General features: G+C 37.2%; 1 protein-coding gene and 1 non-coding gene across 2 annotated transcripts; both read right to left on the reverse strand.

The window, feature by feature from the left end:
• Nucleotides 1-2,395: 2,395 nt before the first annotated feature.
• LOC128294949 (small nucleolar RNA R71) lies at nt 2,396-2,502 on the reverse strand. Its single transcript, XR_008285256.1, has one exon. It is a non-coding gene; the product is annotated as a small nucleolar RNA R71 (small nucleolar RNA).
• A 10,008-nt stretch (nt 2,503-12,510) lies between these two features.
• On the reverse strand, nt 12,511-12,912 carry LOC128293790 (secreted RxLR effector protein 161-like). The gene has a single exon (XM_053029317.1). It carries the CDS (start codon nt 12,910-12,912, stop codon nt 12,511-12,513), a length of 402 nt encoding a protein of 133 aa, XP_052885277.1.
• Nucleotides 12,913-23,844: the final 10,932 nt, after the last annotated feature.

Raw genomic sequence — 23,844 nt, forward strand, 5'->3', positions numbered from 1 at the left:
CCACAAATTTCATTTTTCGAGCCTAACGATGAAACTGGAATTTACGGAAAAGTTAGGGGCAAAATGGTAATTTTACCTAGGAAGTAAATTGAGTCCAAATGAATATGAGATGTGTGAAATTGATGATTAAATTTATTTATATAGATCCAGACAACACAAATTCGAGGTTAAATCAAGGAAAAGAAAAGGTTTCGAATTAGAAGATTTTATACGTGAACCAGTGTCGAGGTAAGTTCGTGTAACTTAATCGAGCATGTAAATATGTTAACTTGAATGTTATGATTGTATGAAATATGATTTACATTTATGTGAATATTATAAATGTGTAAATGATTGCATGTTCGGAAATGTTGGAAAAAGGGTAAAGTCTCGTTTGAATATTGAATTCCAATGAATATATATGAATTCCCGAAAAGAATGAGGTCCGGCATTTGTTACAGACGAGTGATAAACCGTAATTTATACATATTTCTATCCCATGCTTAGCACATTTTATGGATGATTTTTCCTTAAAATTGGTGAATTCGATGCTCCTAATGCCCTAATTTCATGTTTTATACTTAGGTGAGCATAGGAGAGTGAAAGAAACGAGAAACGGGACAAAACGGAGAAAATGGGCCAACATACGAAATCAACACGGCCTGAACTTCCCCACACAGGTAGACAACACGACCGTGTTCCTTTGGCAAGGTCAAAGCACGGCCTTGACCACGGCCTTAAGCAATCGCACACGGGCATGTCACACGGGTGTGTCCCTGCCGAGCCCAAGTTTAGTCCAATTTAGAAAAGGACAATTTTGAGGGCTTTTAGGCATTCCAAAGCCTATAAATACACCCTAGAAGAGGAGAAGAGGGGGACGCAGAGGAGGAAGCAAGAAATTACTCAAGGAAAGCCGATCAATCCATCTCAGAAGTCGGATTCACTATCAAGATTGAAGATCTCCCTTCAAATTCCCTCAGGAGTTTTGAGTTTTCTTATGTTTTGTTATTTTTATTCTTTTAAGATGTGTTCTTTCATTAGTATGAACTGAAACCCCTAAATACCTAAGTAGAATGAAGCCTAAGACGGATCTTGTTATTATTATCTGAATTGTATGACAAATATTTGACTTGTTCTTAATTATGTGTTCTTAATTCTTGATTTGATATTCCAGGATATTGATTCAAGTTAAGCTCTTATTCAGAGGAGGAATAGACCCTGTCTAAGAGTACATTTTTCATAATTAAGCGGAGTTGGTTGCGCCCCTAGAGATAGGGTGACAAGATTTTGCCGAATTAGGGTGAAACCTAATAAGGGGATCCATAGATCGAGTTAATGCAACCCCAGGGTGTTAATTAGAAAGAGATTTCAATTATTCAATATAGGGTTAGACGTTGTTAGTCTCGAGAGAGATAATAATATAACTTAGGGATCTCTATGGAACAAGTTGAATGAATAAATCGTCCCATTCAGAGTCAAATAACAAGTGAAGTTTAGGTGGATTTTTCCTTAGGTATTGTCTTAATCGATCAAATTTTCCAAAAAGTATTTTCCCCAAATTTCTTTTCTGTGATTTCTTAGTTTAAATAATTAGTTAGATAAACAAAACCCTTTTTATTTTTTTAGGCTAGATAATAAAAAGAAAGCTAATACTAGTACTTTTAGTTCCTTTGGGTTTGATAATCCGGTCTTGCTAAAGTTATACTACTGTTTGATAGGTACACTTGCCTTCATCGTGATAATAGTTAGTTCCAAGAATGATTCATTATAAATATTAAAACCTGTCACGAATATCACGTACCAAGTTTTTGGCGCCATTTCCAGGGAACTAAGATATTAGGAATACTCGATTTTTATTACTTTAGCCATTCTACTTTTATTTCAATTTAAATTTTTATTTTCTTTTCTAATTTTTCTCTTATTTTCTTATGACAGGTTTTTCTAGTTTATGACCAGAAGAAACCCGTCAGGACCACTACTTTTTGACAGTGAGATCGACCGCACAATTCACAGAAACCAGAGAGAAATAAGGTGAAGCCTAAGATACATAGAGGACAAGCAAGAGGACGATACTTCAACCACAACCGAGGAGATGGCTGAAAACCAAGAAAATCCGCTACATCCTGCGATTGCTGTTAATCAGAATCTTGCTCCACGTACTATGTATGATTATGCTAAACCTAATTTAACAAAAACTGAGTCAAGTATGGTTAGACCTGCTATTGCTGCAAATAATTTTGAACTGAAACCTAACACAATTCAAATGATACAACAGTTTGTTCAGTTTGATGGTTTGCAGGATGAGGATCCCAAGGCTAAACAATGGTTGAACTCATTACCACGAGGGTCAATCACTACTTGGGAACAAGTGACTGAAATGTTTTTATTAAAATATTTTCCACCGGCTAAAACAGCCAAATTATGTAATGATATCTCTTCTTTTGTGCAGATGCATTTAGAAACACTCTACGATGCATGGGAGAGATACAAGGACCTTTTGAAGAGGTTCCCTCACCATAGGTTATCGCTTTGGCTACAGGTTCAAACGTTCCATAATGGCCTGAATCCTTCGACTCGGCAGATGATTGATGCAGCTGCTGGCGGAACCATCAATAATAAAACACTTGAAGATGCCTATGAATTTATAGAGGAGATGTCACTGAATAACTATCAGTGGCAAGTCATGATGATAAAGCCAACGAAAAAAATCGGTGTTTACAACGTCAATTCGGTCACCATGCTCTCTAATCAGATAGAACTCTTGAATAAAAAAATTGATGGTTTTCTTAGTTCTTCACAGGTTCACCCAGTAATGCAGTGCGAAGCAAATGGAGGTGGATCGAGCAAGTCAGAATACCCACCTTATGGCCACAACATGGAGAACAAGCAGTTAAATTACATGGGTAATAATCCTCAATCTCAAAACAATCCTTATAGCAATACTTACAATGCAGGTTGGAGGAACCATCCCAATTTCTCGTGGGATGGTCAAGGAAATCAAAGGCCACAACATCCTTCGGGTTTTCAACAACCACCTTACCAGTAAGAAAAGAAGTCGAACCTTGAGGAGATGCTAACCAAATTCACCTCGGTGTCAGAAAATCATTTTTAGAATACTGAGACATCACTCAAAAATCAACAAGCATCAATCTAGGGGCTCGAAACTCAGATTGGACAGCTCGCCAAGTTGATTTCCGAATGACCACAAGGTAGCCTAGCAAGAAACACTGAATCTAACCCAAGAGAGCAACTCAATGCAATTTCCATTCAAGATGAGGAAGGGTTAATGGCAAAACCAGGGCCAGAACCGGTGGTAAGCGAAGGTAAGAATGAGGTAGGCCAAAACGAGCAAAAATCAATAAGTCCAAAATATAAACCTCGTGTTCCATACACCAATGTGACAAAGAAAGACCGCTTAGATGAAAATTTTGGTAAATTCCTTAAACTTTTAAAGAAACTACATATTAACTTACCGTTTATTGAAGCACTTTCACAGAAGCCAAACACAGTTAAATTTTTAAAGGAGCTTCTAGGAAATAAACGAAAGTTAAATGAAAGGTCGCATGTGGAGTTGAACGCGGTTTGCTCAGCCATTCTTCAGAATAAGTTACCCAAAAAACTTAAAGATCTAGGGAGTTTTACGATTCCTTGTTTAATTGGTAGTTTAGATGTTAATAATGCGTTGGCTGATCTAGGGGCTAGTATCAATGTTATGCCTTACAAATTGTTTAAGCAACTAGGTCTAGGGAAACTCAAACAAACTAGGATGAGCATTCAATTAGCAGATAAAACTGTCAGATTTTCTAGGAGTATTATTGAAGACGTACTCGTTAAAATTGACAAATTTATATTCCCAGTTGATTTTGTTGTTTTAGACATAGAAGAGGATAGTAACGTTCCTTTAATTTTGGGAAGGCCCTTTTTAGCAACTGCTAAAACAATTATTGGTGTTGGCACAAGGGAACTCACACTTCATGTAGGAGACGAAGCAATCACCCTTCAAGCTCGCAACCCGAACAACACATTGAAAATTGAAGATGATTGTACAAATTGTTCTACTAAGACTAATCATACGGTGCAACCTATTTTGCAGGAAATAAGTTCAAAGGACACACATGAGCCATGTTTAATCCACAGCAAAGGATCTACACATTAAGAATGAATGCTACAAATCGAGGAGTTAGATGAATGGCTGACATTTAAATCGAGAAAACACGATGAACCAAAACTACGCCAGAACGAGCTCAATGCCTCACCAAATCAACTTAAGGTTGGAGATAAAGTTTCATTAGATGCCGCAAATCCTCACATTGACACTGCCAAACCGAATGAAGAAATTCCTCTTACAGTACTTAGCATTTTCCCATTTGGTACAGTTGAGTTAAGTCATCCCAAATTCGGCACCTTTAAGGTAAACAATACCCGCCTGAAACCTTTTTTTGATGGGATTCATAGCAGGAATGAGGAGCATAAACTCCTCGAACCACCATGACCATTCAACAGAAAGGAAAGCCGAGCTTAGACTATAAATAAGTTCTTCTCAAGAGGCAACCTGAGCACTAACAATATTAATTTCTTTAAATTTTAGTGTTAACATCTAACATACTAACTGACTCATGGAACGCAAGCTTTCTAAAGCACACACGGCCAGGCACACGGGCGTGCCTTAGGCCGTGTGAAAATAGGACAAAATTTTCCCCAACATGGGATGCGATAAGTCGCCACAGCCATGCATTAAAACCGTGGGAAAATTTTCCAAAACAACACGGGTGTGCAACATGCCCGTGTCGCGGAATCGTGGTTGAACCTGAGAAAATAACACGGGCATTCGCCACGCCTGTGTCTAGAACCCATGGTCGAACCTGTCAGATTAACACGGGCGTGGGCCTACATACACGGGGGTGGGAGAAGTGAACGAAGACAGACACAGCCGTGCGACACGGCCGTGTGCACCCACACGCCCAAGGCACACGGGCGTGGGCCAAATGTCGGAGGCGTCCAAATTCAAAATTTGTGAATCACACGGGAAAAAATTGGGGAACACGGGAATGTCCCTTGGCCGTGTATCCCGAAATATATAAATACCCTTTACTATTCATCATCTCCCTTACCTAAAATCCCTAACCCTAGCCGCCACAGATTCACACGGCCTCTTGGCACGCCCGTGTGCCGCCTTCAACCATATTTTTGATGCCTAAGCTCCTCCCTCTTGCGTTTGTTTACTCTTTCATCTCAATCCTCTTCAATTATTTTGCTTCTTTCATGATTTCTATGCTTCATTTGACTATTTTACGTGCACATTCATAGTTAGAATAGTAGATAATTTTATGTTTTTTTAAGTTTTGTTTTGGTGATTTTTTTTTAATTTATTTAGTCAGTATATTAGGCTACATTCAATCATTTTTATTGTTTCTATGGCCTCCATGCTATTAACCCCACACAATTTCATTCTTTAGATATCTCCATTACTTATTCTCATAGGGTTATTTGGCACATTTACTTTGGTTATTATAGTATAGGTTAATATGTAAGCCCCATGGAAGGTATTCACATTCCACTTCAATTTCCATTACAGGAACATTATGTCTACTTCACGTGGCAAGAAGACTGCCGTCCCCACTTTGAAAAAAAGGAAAGGGGCGTCATCCTCGGGACCTACCGCAGAAATTTGCCACCCCTTCCTCCAGTTTCCACCAAGCAATCAGGAGGAACTATTTTAGATTCTACGAGCTCGACCCTTGGAACTGGGCCATTGTATAGATTGGACCGCGCTAGAACAAGTCCAACTTGCTGTTACAATTCAGGCACTCCTCACCACCGATCCTTCGGGACTTTTCTTCGAGATTATTGAGCCGGCGTATCTCGTGCTCACGATGGAATTTAGCTCAACATTTCATCTTCAGACCGTGATGACCTATTTTGATGATCCAAGAATGGTCTAGTTTTGCCTCGGCAGTCTAGTTCGCCAGTTGATTGTCCTAGAGTTAGGTACCACATAGGCCTTTACACAGACGAGTTCATAGAGGAGAATGAGTTCCACACTCTCAATCGCCACATCCATCATTCTCCTTCACGGTGCTGAAATGCCCTCGCCCCTGGCTCTGCCTCCTACAATCCTAGCCGCTCCAAGGCATTGGCTCTCCCTCCATCCCTGATGTACCTACATGCCATTTTAGCCTACACGTTAACAGAAAGGCGAGGGAGCACTGGCATCGTCAACACACACAACGCCTACTTTCTATGGTGTATGTCACACAGGCACGTCTTCAACCTTGCCAATTTCATTTCCCTCGCCATTTAACATCAGACGGAGCAGTATAGGAAGGGGTCATCTCCATCGGGCCCTATATGACGCGGTTGGCTCGGCACTTCGGGCTCCTCAACATAGCAGCCCAATCATCCACCCTCACTCCCATGGCTCAGATGCCCCCACAGGGCACTCGAGCATGCTTAATATAAGGATGATCGAGAAGCACCGAGGAACCCACTCTCTTTAGTATCGCCTTGCTCAATCCACTGAGGAAGAGGATCCTGAGGGATGATGTCCCTCCACGTCATGAAGACCCACCGTCTCAGCCACCACCACCCTCTCGTCCAGTTTATGCGGCGGCTTCATATGCTGACATCTCTGAGCGCCTTACCCGATTCGAGCAATAGTGTTTTCAGCGCTTCGATAACATTGATGCTACTCTCCAGCAGATTTGTCAGCACTTCCACATCTCATCGCTACCCCCACCTCGCGAACCATCTAGCGATGAAGATGTTTAAAATTTTTTATTTATTATTTTATGTTTTTACTTTTATTTTATTTTAAGACTACTTTTTATTTTTCTTTCACCTTATTTTTATTAGGTTTTATAATTATTATTTTACAATTTTTAATTTCGGCTAATTCATTATGAGTACTTAGTCTTCCATATATATTTCCTAAAAGAGTTCCTGATTCTATCACAGTTATAAAGAGCTCCAAAGCTCACTATTACTCAGGAACTTGAAACTCCACTGGGAAAGTTTCTCCACGACTGCCATGTCCTGCTCGACCACAAGCATAGCCAACTTGAGGCATAATATTCTTTTGGCGCAGTATTTATGGAACCCAACCTCTACCACCACCGGAGTATTCTCCTTCACCCTCATCATTACTTTGGCCGATTATTCTTCATAACCCTAATTCAAGGAGTTCATTCATTATTCAGGAAGTTTCACTCCTCTCCCTATCTTCTGATTATCAATCTATGTTTTCAATATATCTATCTTTGTACATTGAGGGCAATGTACATCTTAAGTGTGGGGGGTCTTTTATATCGTCATTAGAAATCCCTGAATTTTGTCTTATTCTCATGTGATCTTCTCATACCATGATTAGAATGGATTTTGATTAATTTATGATTTTTATTGATATGCCTTGAATTAAAACATAGGCATTTATGCATTGATTGTTTAAACTTTAAGACATTAGGGAATCAAGCATGATAAGTTGATTTTTGAAGAATTAAAAACTTTTAAGTTGTTTTTCCCAAGTTTAGGTATTACCTTGAGTTGGAATTCACAAGTTTAAACATCAAAAAGCCATAATTTTTGTGAGATTTTAAGCCTTTAGAGCATCTATTTTTTCTTTCATGCTCACTTTCATTATGAGTGCGTCAGTATTAAATTGTTATTCTAGAACTTGCTTGATTATGCAAGTCAAAACCACACCATTGATTTGATATGTCAAAATGATAAAAGCACTTAGGTTTAACCCACTCACTCCATAAAAGCCTACCTTCACAGTTAACCCTTAATGAACCCCTTAAGCCTAACAACTCATTCATTAATTTACCCTTAATATTAACCCATAACTCATTATTGTTGAAATCCCCTAAATTAATTTGATCTCTATTTTTGTCGAGATTAGAGTTAGAATAGTTGCTTAGCTATGTTTTATTCTATTTTGTAATTTGACATGTTCTTAATATATATATATATATAAATAATATATATACATGCATACATATTATAAGTAGTGATCTTCTGAGCTAAAGAAGTTAAATTCCATATTCTGAGAAAAAGCTCTGTTGTACGCAATTGATGTTTAATTTTTTTCTAGTTAGGCAGTTTTTCAATTCAATCTTGATTATAACATTTTCTTTCAGTTTGTGACCACACCCCCTAACCAAAGCCACGTTACAACCCTTTAAAGACCTATTAATTGATGTTCATTTCAATATATAGTGGTGGAGATTTGATTTTCATGCAAGCCTATGGTAATGACTTTTCATTATTGACTATTAAGTACTTCATGCATTGTCCTTAAACACCTTGAGTGATTTGAGTGAATCTTTAGTGAGGAAGTGAAACTCTGTGATATTTTGAATCAAAGGTAATTACTTAAATGAGGGGAGACACCTATGTTTTCATAATAAAATGCTCAACTTGGAATGTTTGAAACTTTGATGTTCTTTCAGTTGAATTTTTATTGTATGATTAACTATGGATTATTTTGAGATATTATCGATAGAAATTATAAGTTGAGAAGAATTTATTTTGATTATGAGTTGAGGACTTTGCTTGAGGACAAGCAAATGCTTAAGTGTGGGGGTATTTGATAAACCGTAATTTATACATATTTCTATCCCATGCTTAGCACATTTTATGGGTGATTTTTCCTTAAATTGGTGAATTTGATGCTCCTAATGCCCTAGTTTCATGTTTTATACTTAGGTGAGTATAAAAGAGTGAAAGGAACGAGAAACAGGCCAAAACAGAGAAAATGGGCCAACGTACGAAATCAACACGGCTTGGACTTCCTCACACGGGTAGACAACACGGCCGTGTCCCTTCGGCAAGGTCAAAGCACAATTTACACGAGTAGATCACACGCCTGTGCCCATTTAACAGCCTTGGCCACGGCCTTAAGCAATCGCAGAGGGGCATGTCACACCGGCGTGTCCCCGCCGAGCCCAAGTTTAGTCCAATTCAGAAAAGGCCAATTTTGAGGGCTTTTAGGCATTCCAAAGCCTATAAATACACCCTAAAAGAGGAGAAGAGGGGGACGCAGAGGAGAAAGCAAGGAATTGCTCAAGTAAAGTTGATCGATCCATCTTAGAAGCTGGATTCGCCATTAAGACTGAAGATCTCCCTTCAAATTCCCTCAGGAGTTTTGGGTTTTCTTATGTTTTGTTATTTTTATTCTTTTGAGATGTGTTCTTTCATTAGTATGAACTAAAACCCCTAAATACCTAAGGGGAATGAAACCTAAGATGGATCTTGTTATTATTATCTGAATTATATGATAAATATTTGACTTGTTCTTAATTATGTGATCTTAATTCTTGTTTTGATATTCCAGGATATTGATTCAAGTTAAGCTCTTATTTAGAGGAGGAATAGACCCTGTCTAAGAGTAAATTTTTCATAATTAAGCAGAGCTGGTTATGCGCCTGGAGATAGGGTGACAAGATTTTGCTGAATTAGGGTGAAACCTAATAAGGGGATCCATAGATCGAGTTAATGCAATCCTAGGGTGTTAATTAGAAAGAGATTTCAATTATTCAATCTAGGGTTAGACGTTGTTAGTCTCGAGAGAGATAATAATATAACTTAGGGATCTCTACAGAACAAGTTGAATGAATAAATCTTTCGATTCAGAGTCAAATAACAAGTGAAGTCTAGGTGGATTTTTCCTTAGGTATTGTCTTAATCAATCAATTTTTTCAAAAAGTATTTTCCCCAAATTTCTTTTTTTGTGATTACTTAGTTTAATTAATTAGTTAGATAAACAAAACCCTTTTTATTTTTTTAGGCTAGATAATAAAAAGAAAGCTAATACTAGTACTTTTAGTTCCTTTAGGTTCGATAAGCCGGTCTTGCTAAAGCTATACTACTGTTTGATAGGTACACTTGCCTTCATCGTGATAATAGTTAGTTTCAAGAATGATTCATTATAAATATTTAAAACCTGTCATGAATATCACGTACCAATGAGATTTAGCTTGGACGAGTAATCCTATTGACCTCGTTATAGAAAAGATTTAGCTCGAATGGGTAATCTTGATATAATTCCTCTCGAGCATATGATACAATTAGGATTTTACCTAGACTGGTAATCGTGTAATACGATATGTGGCTCGAGAGTGTGTTCTTTGATTAAATGCCTTAAAGGGTACTCTTGAATAAGAATTGATGGGTTATTGAATTGTACACCTTGAGTGTACTAGTTGAGTATACATTGGAATTTCAATGATTCAACGGACAAAACTCTTGGCATGATAAGAGAATTATGAGATGAAATGATAATGTCTTGAAACAATATTGAATGATGAGCTCATCTATGTTTACTTGATGTATATAAAAATTTTGTGACTAACATGTTTGATTGAGTGCATGTGTTTAGGCAATTTTACCAAGTCGATGGAAAGCATGATATTATATGCTTAGATTTAATAAACGAGATCGGTAAGTTTAGTTTCCGTTATACGAACTTACTAAGCATGTAATGCTTACTCTATTTTATTGTCCCCAATTTTATAGTGCTCGGAAGCTCGTGAAGGTTGGAGATCATTGGAGCATCATCACACTATCCACTAGCTTATTGGGTATATATAGTAAAATCATTTTGGTATAATGGCATATATAGGCTAACTTGGCCATAGATGGCTTAAATATGTGGTTTGTAATCTAGCCATTGGAATGGCTAGTAATGGTTGTTTTTGATGTACTTGTAATGTCATACTGTGGTAGCTATATACATGTTAAATGGCTGTTCAAATTATGCCTATCATATGGAATATACCAAGGTAAGATTATAAACATGTATGCATGTAATGATATGCCATGTTGAATGATAAAGTTTGTTTAATTTGAATGCTTGAAATGGTTGGTATTTATATGTTAGTATAAGTGTAGGTCATTTGTGTGATTTTGGGTAAAAAATGAAGCTAGAAATGGCTTTATTTTGTCCACACAGGCAGCCACACCGGCGTGTGCCTAGATCGTGTGTGACACACGGCCTGGTACATGGGCGTGTGGTTAGGCCGTGTGTCCCCTGCACCTTAAATTTTGAGAAACAGAATGCTTAAAATTGAGCACACAGGTGTGTTCTCAGCCGTGTGTGCTACACGGCCTAGAACACGGCGTGTGTCTTGGCCGTGTGAAACCTGCACCTGATTTTGAAAGATTTTAATTAACCACACGACTTAGCACATAGGCGTATGGCATGATCGTGTGCACAAGTTAGAGAGTTACATAAGGTCAAACACGGCCTTCAACATGGGCGTGTCCAAGGGTCACACGGGCGTGTCCCTTAGAGCACACGGCTTAGAAAATTTTTGAAATGTCTCGAAAAATTCTTAGAGTTTCTGATTAAGTCGCGAGTTGATCCTAATGCTCGTATTGGGCCTCGAGGGTCTATTTAAGGGATGATATGAATAATATCAGTTAATGAATAGTAATTTATGTAAATTATCATAAAAATATTCTAAAAGTTCTTGTAATGCTCCGTAACCCTGTTTCAGCGATGTACATAGGTTAGGGGTGTTACAAATACTCACTCATAAAGTTAAGGCTTTTAACTTAGAAGATGGATGGAGAAAACTACTACCTCTTTAGCTACTTTATAATTCTAGCTGAATAATTCTTATGACCATGTAATTTAATTTCATATCGAATAAATCGACTCAATTAAATTATTCTCAAAGTCGTAGAATTTTCTTCTGATTCAAATGCAGCCCGATCGAGCTTTTGTTGAGCTAGTGGAGGGACTAATCGAACATATATGATTCGGCTCTAGTAATTGCAATTATGTCCAAAAGTATCGTTTTGATAATTCGCAATTACTTAATCATAGAGTCAATCCACAAGAAGTACCATGATTGAAAACTCCTTATTGTATACTCTTTATGAAAGAAATTCATCCAACTACTTTGTCCAATGACCTCTTCATGTGTGTGTTACCATCATATGATATCCTTGATTCCTTTGAGTTAAACCCGTTCACTTAATACAATTTTATTTTATCTTTTTGTCACCATTGTGTTTTCTTAATGATTAATAAAATCACTGTCAACAAATAACTGTGATAAATTAAAAATTCAAAAACAAGCAACTCGTGGCCACGTTCCATATTTATCAATCCACACAATGCCATTTATCATCAATTTGAACTTAGACAATCAATGAGCTAATATTTGTCACAATTTTGCTATGCTTGCAAAATATGAAAAACATAAATATAAATGTGATAACATGAAATGTGAATTTTATTTATTCATCATTCAAATACATAGAAAACAATTACAGGTTTAATACAATATGGGCACAGTTCCCAACAATCTCCCACTTGCCCTAGTGAAGTAAATGTGTCACATTTCACATTCCCATATCCTTGATGTGTTTATAAAAACTCCCAGTTACATGAGTATTAGTAAACAGATCCGTAAGGATATATTCAGAAGCTACTTTCACCACATCTACAATTCCTTCAGCTATTGCCTCTCGTACCAAGTGATACTTTCGATCAATGTGTTTCTTGCTCTTGTGACTTCTCATTTTCTAGGTATTAGCTATTGCAACATTGTTATCACAATACAGTGTTACAGCTTTTTCTATACCAGAAATGACTTCAAGATCAGTTAAGAACTTTCGAAGCCATATTACTTCTTTCATTTCCTCAGAGGCAACCACATACTCGACCTCCATAGTAGAGTCAGTGGTGTAAGTTTGTTTTACACTTCTCCATGCTATGACTCCATGACCTAGGACGAATACCTTTCCCGATGTTGATTTCCTTAAATCTTTACAAGTTTGAAAGTCTGAGTCTGTGTATCTAATAGGATTAATGTTCTCCCCAAAATATACAAGCATATAATCCTTGGGTCTTTTAAGATACTTTAATATATGCTTTACAGCTTGCCAATGCTTGAGACCAGGATTTGCCTGATGTTGACTAACCATTCCTACTGCCAAACAGATAACTAGACATGTGCAAAGCATCACTTACATAAGGCTTCCAACTGCTGAAGCATATGGAACCTTACTCATATGCTCTATTTCTTCTGTTGTATTTGGACAATCATTTAAAGAAAGGTGAAAAATTGATGGGGTCAGTTAAGCATTTGGCTTCGAATCGGTCATTGCAAAATATTTCAGTACCTTATCCATGTGTGAAGATTGCGATAGAGATATTGTTTTATTCTTTTGGTCTCTAAGGATTCAAATTCCAAGAATATAAGTAGCTTCACCCAAGTCCTTCATGCTAAACTATTGAGCTCACTATAGTTTAACAAATGATAATTCACCTACATCATTTTCGATTAGTAGAACATCATCAACAGACAAAATGAGGAAGACGACCTTTTTTACTTTATATGCTTATAAAAACAAGGTTCATCACTGTTTTGCTCAAACCCAAAAGTCTTGATCATTTGATCAAATATTTTATTCCATGAATGAGACGTCTACTTAAGTCCATAAATGGATCTTAGTAGTTTTCAAACTTTCTCCTCCTTTCCTTTAACAATGTAGGCAATGAGTTGAACCATATAAATGGTCTCATCAATATAGCCATTCAAGAATGCTGTCTTGACATCCATTTTCCAAATCTCGTAATTGAAAGTAGTAGTAATTGATAAGAGTAAGCGGATAAACTTGATCATGGCTACTAGAGAGAAGGTGTCATCATGATCGATACCTTCTTTTTGTATGTAGTCTTTCCTTACAAGTCTAGCTTTATGTGTTTCCACTTTCCCTTCCGCATTTCTCTTCCTCTTGTAGATCCACTTACGCCTTATGGGTTTAATCCCAACTGGTAAGTTTACAAGTTTCTACACCATATTAGATTTCATAGAATCCATCTTGACATCCATAACTTGTTTCTAGAACTTTGAATCAATATCCTGTATAGCCTTCTCGTAAGTGAGTGGATCATCATACTCATGATTGGCTTTCGTATTATAAATACTATCATCATAGATAAAGAAGTTTGGTTTTTTAGAAACTCTCTTATTATGACGGGTTCCCCTATGCTATTGATTGTTTGCAGATTTTTCTACAACTTACTCGAGAATTGAACTTGATGATTTCTACAACTACCGAAAGTTCCTTGAGCACCACTTTACTTCGAGGCTTAAAACTATCCTTGTAACTTTCCTTGAAGAAAGTAGCATGAATATAAACTTTGATCATTTTACCTTTTATATTATAGAATAATCCACCATTTGTTCCTTTTGGATATTCTACAAACATGCACAATAATGTCCGTGCATCCAACTTATTTGAATCCTAATCTAGAACGTGTACTAGACAACCCTGTTTTCTAAAGTGATTTAGAGTGTATTTCTTTTCATGCTACAGTTCATATGGTGTCTTACAAGGAAACGTGGTTGGCACATCATTTAGAATATAGCAAGACGTTAGTATCGCATATTCTTAGAAGAAAGTAGGAAGTTGTGAATAGCTTAACATTGAACGAACCATGTCAAGCTTTATTCTTTCTATTAGCTACACCATTCTACCGTGGAGTCCATACATAGTCAACTGGGATAAAATCTCATTCTCTATGAGGTATCCTAAGAACTCGTCAAACAAGTATTCCCCACCTTGGTCAGACCAAAATTTTTTATAGATAAACCTAATTGTTTTTCCACTTTCTCACGAAACTCTCAAAATTTATCAAAGGTTTCACTTTTGCGATACATTAGATACACGTATCCATATTGAAAATAGTCGTCAATGAAAGTCACGTAAAAATCATAACTTCCTCAGGCACTAATGCTCATGGGACTACATACATCAGTGTGCACAAGTTCTAAAGGTTGGTTGGCCCTTGTACCTTTTGTACTAAAAAACCTCTTAGTCATTTTACCTTCCAAGCAAGATTCACATTGTGGAAGACTAACTTCCTTAAGCATACTGAAGAGACCATCTATCACGAGTCTAATGATTCTATCTTGGTTAATTTGACCAAGTCTTAAGTTCCATGGGCACCCCTCATTAGACTGAGAAGTTTTAAGCTTTTTATTCACTATTTCAATTCGAAACATCAAGTAGTTATTTGGTTTGATAAAGTAGAGATTGTTTTCCATCCACCCATTACAGATTAAATAACAATTTATAAGAATAGAAATCCCTTTATTAAATGTACCGGTATAACTGTCTTAAAATAAACATGTTACAAAAATTAAATTCCTCTTAAAATGAGGTACATGAAATGTGTTCTTTAAAACAATATTCCTAAAATTTTTCAAAGTGTAAAATAACTTCTCTCATTACTTTGACTAAAACATAGCTTCTATCTCTGGTCCGCAATAAGAGGCTTCTGTCATGTAGACTTCTCGTTTCACTAAATGCCTGTAAAGAAACACACACATGGTTAGTGGCTCTAAAACCAATAACCTAGTTGTCAATTGATTCTTCCACTAAGGTAGCTTCAACCACAAAGAGTTTCATACCTTTTCCCTTTTCAGCTAAATAATTGAAATACTACTTGAAGTTTGATCTGAAATGCTCTTTCCTATGGTAGAAGAAACATTTGATCTTTTTATAATCTTTTGACCTCTTAGCCTTATTTCTATCCACACGAGGTGGAACCAAAGATTTAGTCGGTTTCTTCTTTCTCTTAGCTTTTTGTTTCCCCTTAGAGGACAAGGGCCTACAGTTAAGTTTGCCTCAAATTTCTCCTGAATCAGCTTACCACCATTCAACATCAACTCATAGGATTGTAATTCCTTAATGAGCTGAGTCAAGATAAGCTTCTTGTTCCCCAAGTTGTAAGTGACTCTAAAACCAGCAAACTCCTTGGTTAAGGATTTGAACATTAATTCAATCTAAGTGTTCACGTCTAGTTTATCCCCATTGTTCTCCACTTCCACAAAAAATCCTATAAGCTTAAGCATATGTTTTTTAACCGAAGTGTTGGGTTTCTACTGAGAGTTCATTAAATTTTTAATAGCATATTGTTGACCTAATGTGACTTGGCCTCTGAGCAAATCCTCCAAATTTGTCATGATCTCTTTTGCAGTACAAAAATTCTCGATTTGCTTTTGCAACACACTACTCATGCTCACTAACATATAACATGAAGCAATCGAGTTAGAATCTCTCTAGCTATTTCTCGCTTTGTGCTGAGCTTTAGGAGGGGAAGTTTCGTAAAGAACGAATTTGTGTTTCTCACAGCTATTAAAAGTTCCATTTCCATTCTCAAAAGTTATCCTTATTCAATTTATTCTCAGTAAGAATGCTAATAAGAGGAGTAGTAGACATATTTGAACTGAAAAATAAAGATTCACTAATTAACATCTTTGTACTAAGCAAATATTTGCATTTTAGCAACATATTAAGAATGCAACATGATGCATGTGACTTGTATTAAAACATTGAAAAAAACATTTTTCCATTACTAGATCATTCTCACACCCATCAATCATGTCACATTGGGGTCCCATGATTAACTAGCAAAAACATGGATTAAATCCAATCAGTTCGTGAATCTTAATTCTCAAGACTCCACACTAAGAAACGACCGTTTAACGTTTAGCCATCATCTCTACCTTAAATATTGTTTCTTGGGAAACTATTTAATAATATAAGATCTTGAGTGTGTAACCATTGACTCAACCCATCATGATCACACTTTTATTAGTGAGTCATCTTGGGAAAATCTCACTAAGAGTCATGCATGACTAGTTTTTCTTGAAAGGAAATCATATCCAGTGAACCTACATGATAAACTTTACCTTGGGGTGTGGTCAGGGTAAAAACTAACTCAAAAATTTATCATGCTATCACTTAGGAACTATCAATAAATATCGTAGGTCTTGTTCAAGGACCTTGTCCCACTCAATAATTTAAAATAACATGAAAGGTTTTTTTATCTCATATTTTAAGATTGTTCATACAATAGTCCTATTGGCATTCTTACCTAATCTATATGACATGCTTCTAATATATGCATGGCATGCTATGGAAATTTTAGAATATTCACATTTATTTATTCACAAGAATCAATCAATCATAAAATAAATAATTTTGATTCTCCACAATTTTTCTTTTGAGGGAAAAACCGAAGAAGTGAATGTGAATCGTGTACTAGGTAGGTTCTTAGAAAAGGGAGGTGAGTCAAATTTGACTACATAAAAACCAAGTATTTCCTAGCCTAAGCCAATCCTAGACATGCACCTTCTCATTACCACACTTCTCACAATAATCAAATAACCTAAAGAAGTGAATAGAACAATACAACACATGTATTTTCTCATTACCACACTTCTTTTTTAATCTATCAATTATGGATCATCTCATATATATATATATATATATATATATATATATATATATATATCACAATTATAACATTACATAATATAAATATTATAAACAATAAAAAATAATATTTATATAAGGATATAGGTAATTAAAATAAAATTGTCAACCAAGGTTTCTGTGATTCTATTTTTAGAAAATAAATGAAAAAATAAATTTACATAGTTTTTCGCCACAATGCATTCCTTAGGTCTTCAACCGTAATCGCTCCATCTTCTCCTCGTCATGGACTTTTTTTGGAAAAGTTACATTTAAGTCCTATTTCCATTCCAAGCTCTAAAGAATTCTATGAATTAAAAAAAAAAGTCCTATGTGGAGATGATAGTTCACAGTCTATTTTCTAAGAACCGCAACCTTGGTAAAAAAATTATATAAAAATATATAATATCGTGTCCTTTCCCCTATATAACTCAAAACATGCATAAGATCTAAAGAATGTTACTTTTTACGTAATCAAATCATTCAAGAAGAAGAGAAATTTATTTTTATTATTTGTTTCTACTTATAGATGAGCACAACTTGGCTTTGATACCAACTGTTGAAGAATCAGGTCTGAAAAATGCAGCAGAAAATAAATTTAGGGAAAAATCAGCGTTTAAAAAAAATCCAAAACCAGAACTTGGTTGTGATATCTAAAGTAATAAACACTTAATCAAAATTGTACCTTTTTCAATTCATCTAAGATTAACGCTTTGACCGAGTAGTTTTCTCTGCTATCTTCAAGCTCACGTTTACCGAGTGTAGGCTCGCTTCGAATCAAAAAATTTTTCACAAAATTTACTAATCGGGTAATTTCATAATTTCTCTAAACGTTTGGGCCAAGTTGTAAATAAGAAAAATATCTCTAGAAATTTTCTAAAATAATTTCTTTAGAGAACTCTCTACAACTTTCTCTTGAGCTCAAGTGTGTGTAAATAATGACCCAAGACTCTTATTTTATAGGGAGAGTTTAGAAAGTTTAACTATGATTCAACTTAATCACTTTGATATTAAATTAATAAAATACTATTAAGATAAGTATTAAATTTAATTTAATATTAAATCTAACAAAATAATATTATTTTTGGACTAGTTAATCTAAAATCAAATTCTCTGGTAGAGCCTCAGTACGAGTATAATTCATCCACTACTCAACCACCGAAAACCTACCACCGTCGACCATTTTCTGGCCACCGAAATACCACCGTCACCGTTGATGACACCCTGAGCAAGTTTGGTTTCTGACGCTCCAGTCTGGGCCAATGACTACCTGACTAGTCCAGTTTAGCCACTGGTTGGACTGTCGACTAGGTTTCACATACTAGGCCCAAAAAAATTTTGTTTGATTCCTCCACCTTGGATTATAGTTATTGTTATAGGAGTTATTTTAAGGTATAGAATTGTTACCCATAAAGTTAACTTGCTCATGCTCCATGATAGAACCGAGGGCCGTGCTCAGACTGGGGTGGTAACAGCATGGGCCGTGAACAGAGAGCACCGGGTAGAGGTGATAGACAGGTTGAGGTGAGGCATCTCGCTCTTGTTTATGCTACTTGTCGACGAGAGGACAGAGATGCTCCAGAAGTTATCACGGGTACATTTTTAATTTATGATGTACCTTATCTAACATTAATAGACATAAGTTCTACACATTCCTATGTAGCTAGTACTGTGTCTAAAACTTGGGATTCCGGTTGAGAATATTTCTAGTGAAGTGACTGTTGTGAGTCCTTTGGGGCAATCTATTCGAGTTAGCAAATTGTATAGAGACGTTCCGTTAGAGGTCCAAGGGACAGTATTTTTGGCTGATTTGATGGAGTTCTCGTTCAGGGAGTTTGAATTAATTTTGGGGATGGACTGGTTGGTCAAATACTGAGTAAGTCTAGACTGTGCGACTAAGAGGGTTGTTTTAAGAACCGAGGAGGACGACGAGGTTGTTATAATTGGGGAACGTCAGGAATTTCTGACTAATGTGATTTCTGCGTTGGTGGTAGAAAAGTTGGTCCGAAAAAAATGTGAGGCATATCTGGCCTATGTAAGTGTTTCTAATTATGGGAATTCTTCTATAAAGGACATCAGAACTGTAAGGGATTTTTTGGATGTCTTTCCTGAGGAATTACCGGGTTTGCCTCTGAGCCAAGAAGTGGAATTTGGGATTAAACTTATTTTAGGTACAGCTCCGGTGTCTATCGCCCCCTACCGAATGGCACCGAAGGAGCTTGCAGAGCTTAAGGCTCAGATTCAGGAGTTGTTGGATCGTGGGTTCATTCGTCCCAGTGTGTCTTCGTGGGGAGAACCTGAGTTGTTTGTAAAAAAGAAAGATGGGACAATGAGGATGTGTATCAACTACTGACAGCTAAACAAGCTTACGATTAAGAATAAGTACCCACTCCCGGGGATTAATGATTTATTCGGCTAGTTTAGAGGGGCTTTTTTGTTTTCCAAGATTGATTTACATTCGAGTTATCATCAATTGAGGGTTAAGGAGGTGTATGTGCATAAGACGGTATTTAGGACTCGATATGGACACTACGAGTTCCTAGTTACCCTTTGGTTTGACTAATGCACCAGCGACATTTATGGACTTGATAAACTGAGTGTTCCAACCCTATCTGGGTCAGTTTTTGGTGGTGTTCATCAATAATATCTTGGTGTATTCTAATACTGAAGACGAGCACGATGAGCATCTTAGAGTGGTATGACAGACTCTTCATGAGAAACAACTGTATGCGAAGTTTAGCAAGTGTGAGTTCTAGCTCCGGGAAGTAACATTTTTGGAACATGTAGTTTCTGTTGAGGGAATTCGAGTCGATCCTCGTAAGATTGAGGCAGTGTTGGATTGGAAACAGCCAAAGAATGTGTCTGAGATCCGCAGCTTCTTAAGGTTGGCGAGTTATTATCGGCGCTTTGTAGAATGGTTCTCATTGATCGCAGCTTCATTGACTAAGCTTCTGCGTAAGGGAGTTCCTTTTATATGGATTGATGTACAGCAAAAGAGCTTCAAGAAGCTCAAGATTATTCTGACTCAAGCTCCTGTTCTGATACAACCTGAGCCTAGTAAAAACTTCGTGGTATTCAGTGATGCATCACATGTCGATTTGGGTTGTGTGTTGATACAGGATGGTAATGTGGTAGCATATACATCTCGTCAGTTCAAAACTCATGAAGCGAACTATCCGATGCATGATTTGGAATTGGCTGTCGTAGTTTTTGCTTTAAAAATCTAGAGGCACTATCTGTTCGGTGAGAAGTGTATTATCTACACTGATCATAAGAGGCTCAAGTATCTCCTCACTCAGAAGGAGTTGAATCTTAGGCAGCATAGATGAGTGGAGCTGCTTAAGGATTATGATTGTATCATTGAGTACTATCCTAGCAAAACCAATGTGGTTTCCAACTTGTTGAGCCGTAGGGCCATGACTGATCTAAGAGCGATCTTCGCTCAACTTAGCCTTTTCGATGATGAAAGTTTCGCTGATTTGGGGGTATACAGTAATGGGGTACTTTGTTTCCATAGTCATATTTGTATATCGAATGATGAGGATTTAATACAATCGATTCTGAGGGAGGCGCATAGTAGTCCCTATGCTATGCATCGAGGCAAAAATAAGATGTACCGAGATTTTCGAGAGTTATACTGGTGGCCAGGGTTGAAGCGTGAGGTTACCAACTTCGTTGCTCGCTGTTTGACTTGTCAGCAAGTTAAGGCTGAGCATCAGTTACCTTCCAGTTTGTTGTAGCCGGTTAAGATTCTGTTATGAAAATAGGAGCGAGGAACGATGGACTTCGTTAGTCGGTTACCTCTAACACCCACTAAAAAGGACTCTGTTTGGGTTACCGTGGATCGATTGACCAAGTCTGCTCACATCATCCCGATCAGGACAGACTTTTCTCTTCAGAAATTGGCTAAGCTCTACATATCAGAAATAGTGAGATTGCATGGGGTACCTGTCTCGATCATTTCTGATAGGGATCCTCGCTTCACGTCTCGGTTCTGAAAAATGCTTCATGAGGCTCTGGGTTCAAGGTTGGACTTCAGTACTGCTTTCCATCCTCAAGCAAATGGTCAATCTGGGAGGGTGATTCGGATATTGAAGGATATGTTGAGGAGTTGTGTTATTGACTTCCGAGGCAGTTGGGAGGAGCATCTTCCATTAGCGGAGTTCGCTTATAATAACAATTACCATTCTAGTATCCAGATGGCACCTTACAAGGCTCTGTATGGTCGTAAGTGTCGCACTCATTTATGTCGAATTGAGTTGGGTGAAGACGTGTTCTGGGTTCTGAGTTGGTTTCTGATACAGAAGATAAGGTTAGATTGATTTGGGATCATCTAAAAGCAGCTTCTGATAAGCAAAGGTCCTATGCAGATCTGAAAAGGAAAGATATCAAGTATTCTGTTGGAGATTTCATATTTCTCAAAGTCTCGCTGTGGAATAAGGTTCTGAGGTTTGGCCGTAAGGGCAAGTTGAGCCCTAGGTTTATTGGACCTTACCGAATTCTGAGACGTGTGGGACCTGTCGCTTATCAATTGGAGCTACCTCCGGAGTGGGATCGCATTCATGATGTATTCCATGTCTCTATGTTGAGGCGCTATCGCTCTGATCCTACTCACATTGTCTCTGTGGAGGAGATTGAGGTTAGATCAGACTTAACCTTTGAGGAGAAGCCGGTTCAGATTCTTGACCATAATGTAAAGGTCCTTCAAAAAAAGTCTATCCCTTAAGTGAAGGTGCTGTGGCAGAATCATAGCACTGAGGAGGCCAAGTGGGAGCTTGAGAATTCAATGTGTCAGTAGTATCCTCATCTATTTTGATCAGGAAAATTTCGAGGCCAAAATTTTATTTTAGGGGGGTAAAGTTGTAATACTTCAAAATTTATATTTTGGTTTTGTTAAATTATGACATAACTATGTATCTGCTTTAGTGGTTAAATGTTCTGGGTGTGTCTGAATGGTCCCAAGTTCAAGCCTTAGCTTTGGCAAATTTTGGTATTTTATGAATAAAGCCCTATCTCTGTCCAATATACTTTTATTCAATTATTTGTGAAAATATATCAGAATGGGCCTGCTGGTCTATTGGTTAAGTAGAGTGTTGGTGTGCTGGAGGTCCTGTGTTCAAATTTCTGTGTAGGCAAGGGATAGTATTTTTGTTCCTAATTTTGACTAGAGTTGTGCTGAACTGGGGTTCTGAGTAGTGGATGTGTAGTGGGAATTGAGGGAGAGAAATTAGGGATTTTGTGTGTGGAAAGTAGTTAGGAGTAATCTGATAGATTTCTGGTCACTTTCTTTTTCCCCAAAAAGACTCTTTTTCCCTTTCTTTTGGGTGTTGATGCCTCCCTCTTGCTGCCAAATTTCCTTCTGATTTTTCCCTCATCTTTTCCTTTTCCGATTCTTTTCTTTCAATCCCATTGTGCTTCGTGGACTATACGTATTCTGAGATAATTAAAGGGTTGGAGATCTTTAATTGACTTTTCAAGTGTGTGAAATTCCCATTGTTCAAGTGAGCCTATTTTTCTGAAAAGTTCTCTAACGTTGGATGGGTCGCCCAAGTCGACTATGGACCTACTGTAAGGTCGGTAAGCACTACTTAGACCCTTATATGTATAAGTTGTCTGCCTAATTTCTGTACTGAGCATGAGTATTGATTTGAATGTATGGACTGTTAATTGCATAGTAGCATGACATTTGTTGCATGTTGCATCGTATCTGAGTGGGCTGATGATTTTTAGAGGAAGCATTCTGAAAGGCTTTTAAGCCTGTTATTTGGTAGCTCAGCTGCAATATTTTGATTATGTGCCGCATTTTATACAACATGGTGTGTAGGGATGGGTGGGTGTTTTTAACCCCACATGGTGTGTAGGGACGAACGAAGATGGTGTGTAAAGGCTGGTGGGTAGGATTCTAATTTCTGTTACAGCATATTGTATCTGAAATGGGCCAAAGCCCTAATTTATATCTAAGACTGTATTTGTGTGGGCTAAGGCCCAAATGGAATCTGTAGTGGGCTCAGGGTCTAGACTGTATATGACTGATTTCTAATGTTAAACTATGTGCATGTTTTCTATGGGGGTTACACACTAAGTTTGCGAAAACTCACCCTTTTCTGTTTAATCTATATAGGTAATCCCCAGATTTGATGGGTCGATGCAGCAGAGGACTCGGCGGTGGCCACACGTAAATTTTAGACTGCTTTCCATTAACTTTCAGATTTTATTACTTATTTGGGGTTTTTTTTTATGTAACTTGTGGACCCTGGATTGTTAGGCTTTAAATTTTGACTTCTTAAATTGTTCTACGATTTTATTACTGCTAGGCATGGAAAAACTCAGTTTTCACTAAGATCGAATGGTTTTCCTAAAATAAGTGTTTTCCAAAGCTTCCACTAAAAAGATACGATTTTAGACATAATAAAGAACTTGCGTTTTACTTTGAATTAAGATAAAAGCTAATTACCTGGAACGGTTTTAACTCGAAAAAATCGTTTTCGAATCTCATCCATATGACATCGCCAAATTCGGCCATAACGTCTAGGACGAGTTTAGGGTGTTACATTGATACGAGATGGTACAGGTATGTACATGAACCGT

Source organism: Gossypium arboreum, chromosome 6, assembly GCF_025698485.1.
Source record: "Gossypium arboreum isolate Shixiya-1 chromosome 6, ASM2569848v2, whole genome shotgun sequence".
NCBI classification, from domain to species: Eukaryota; Viridiplantae; Streptophyta; class Magnoliopsida; order Malvales; family Malvaceae; genus Gossypium; species Gossypium arboreum.

Excerpts from the sequence above, each read along its gene's own strand:
- LOC128293790 (XM_053029317.1), bottom strand. The coding sequence starts at position 12,912 with ATGGTTAGTCAACATCAGGCAAATCCTGGTCTCAAGCATTGGCAAGCT.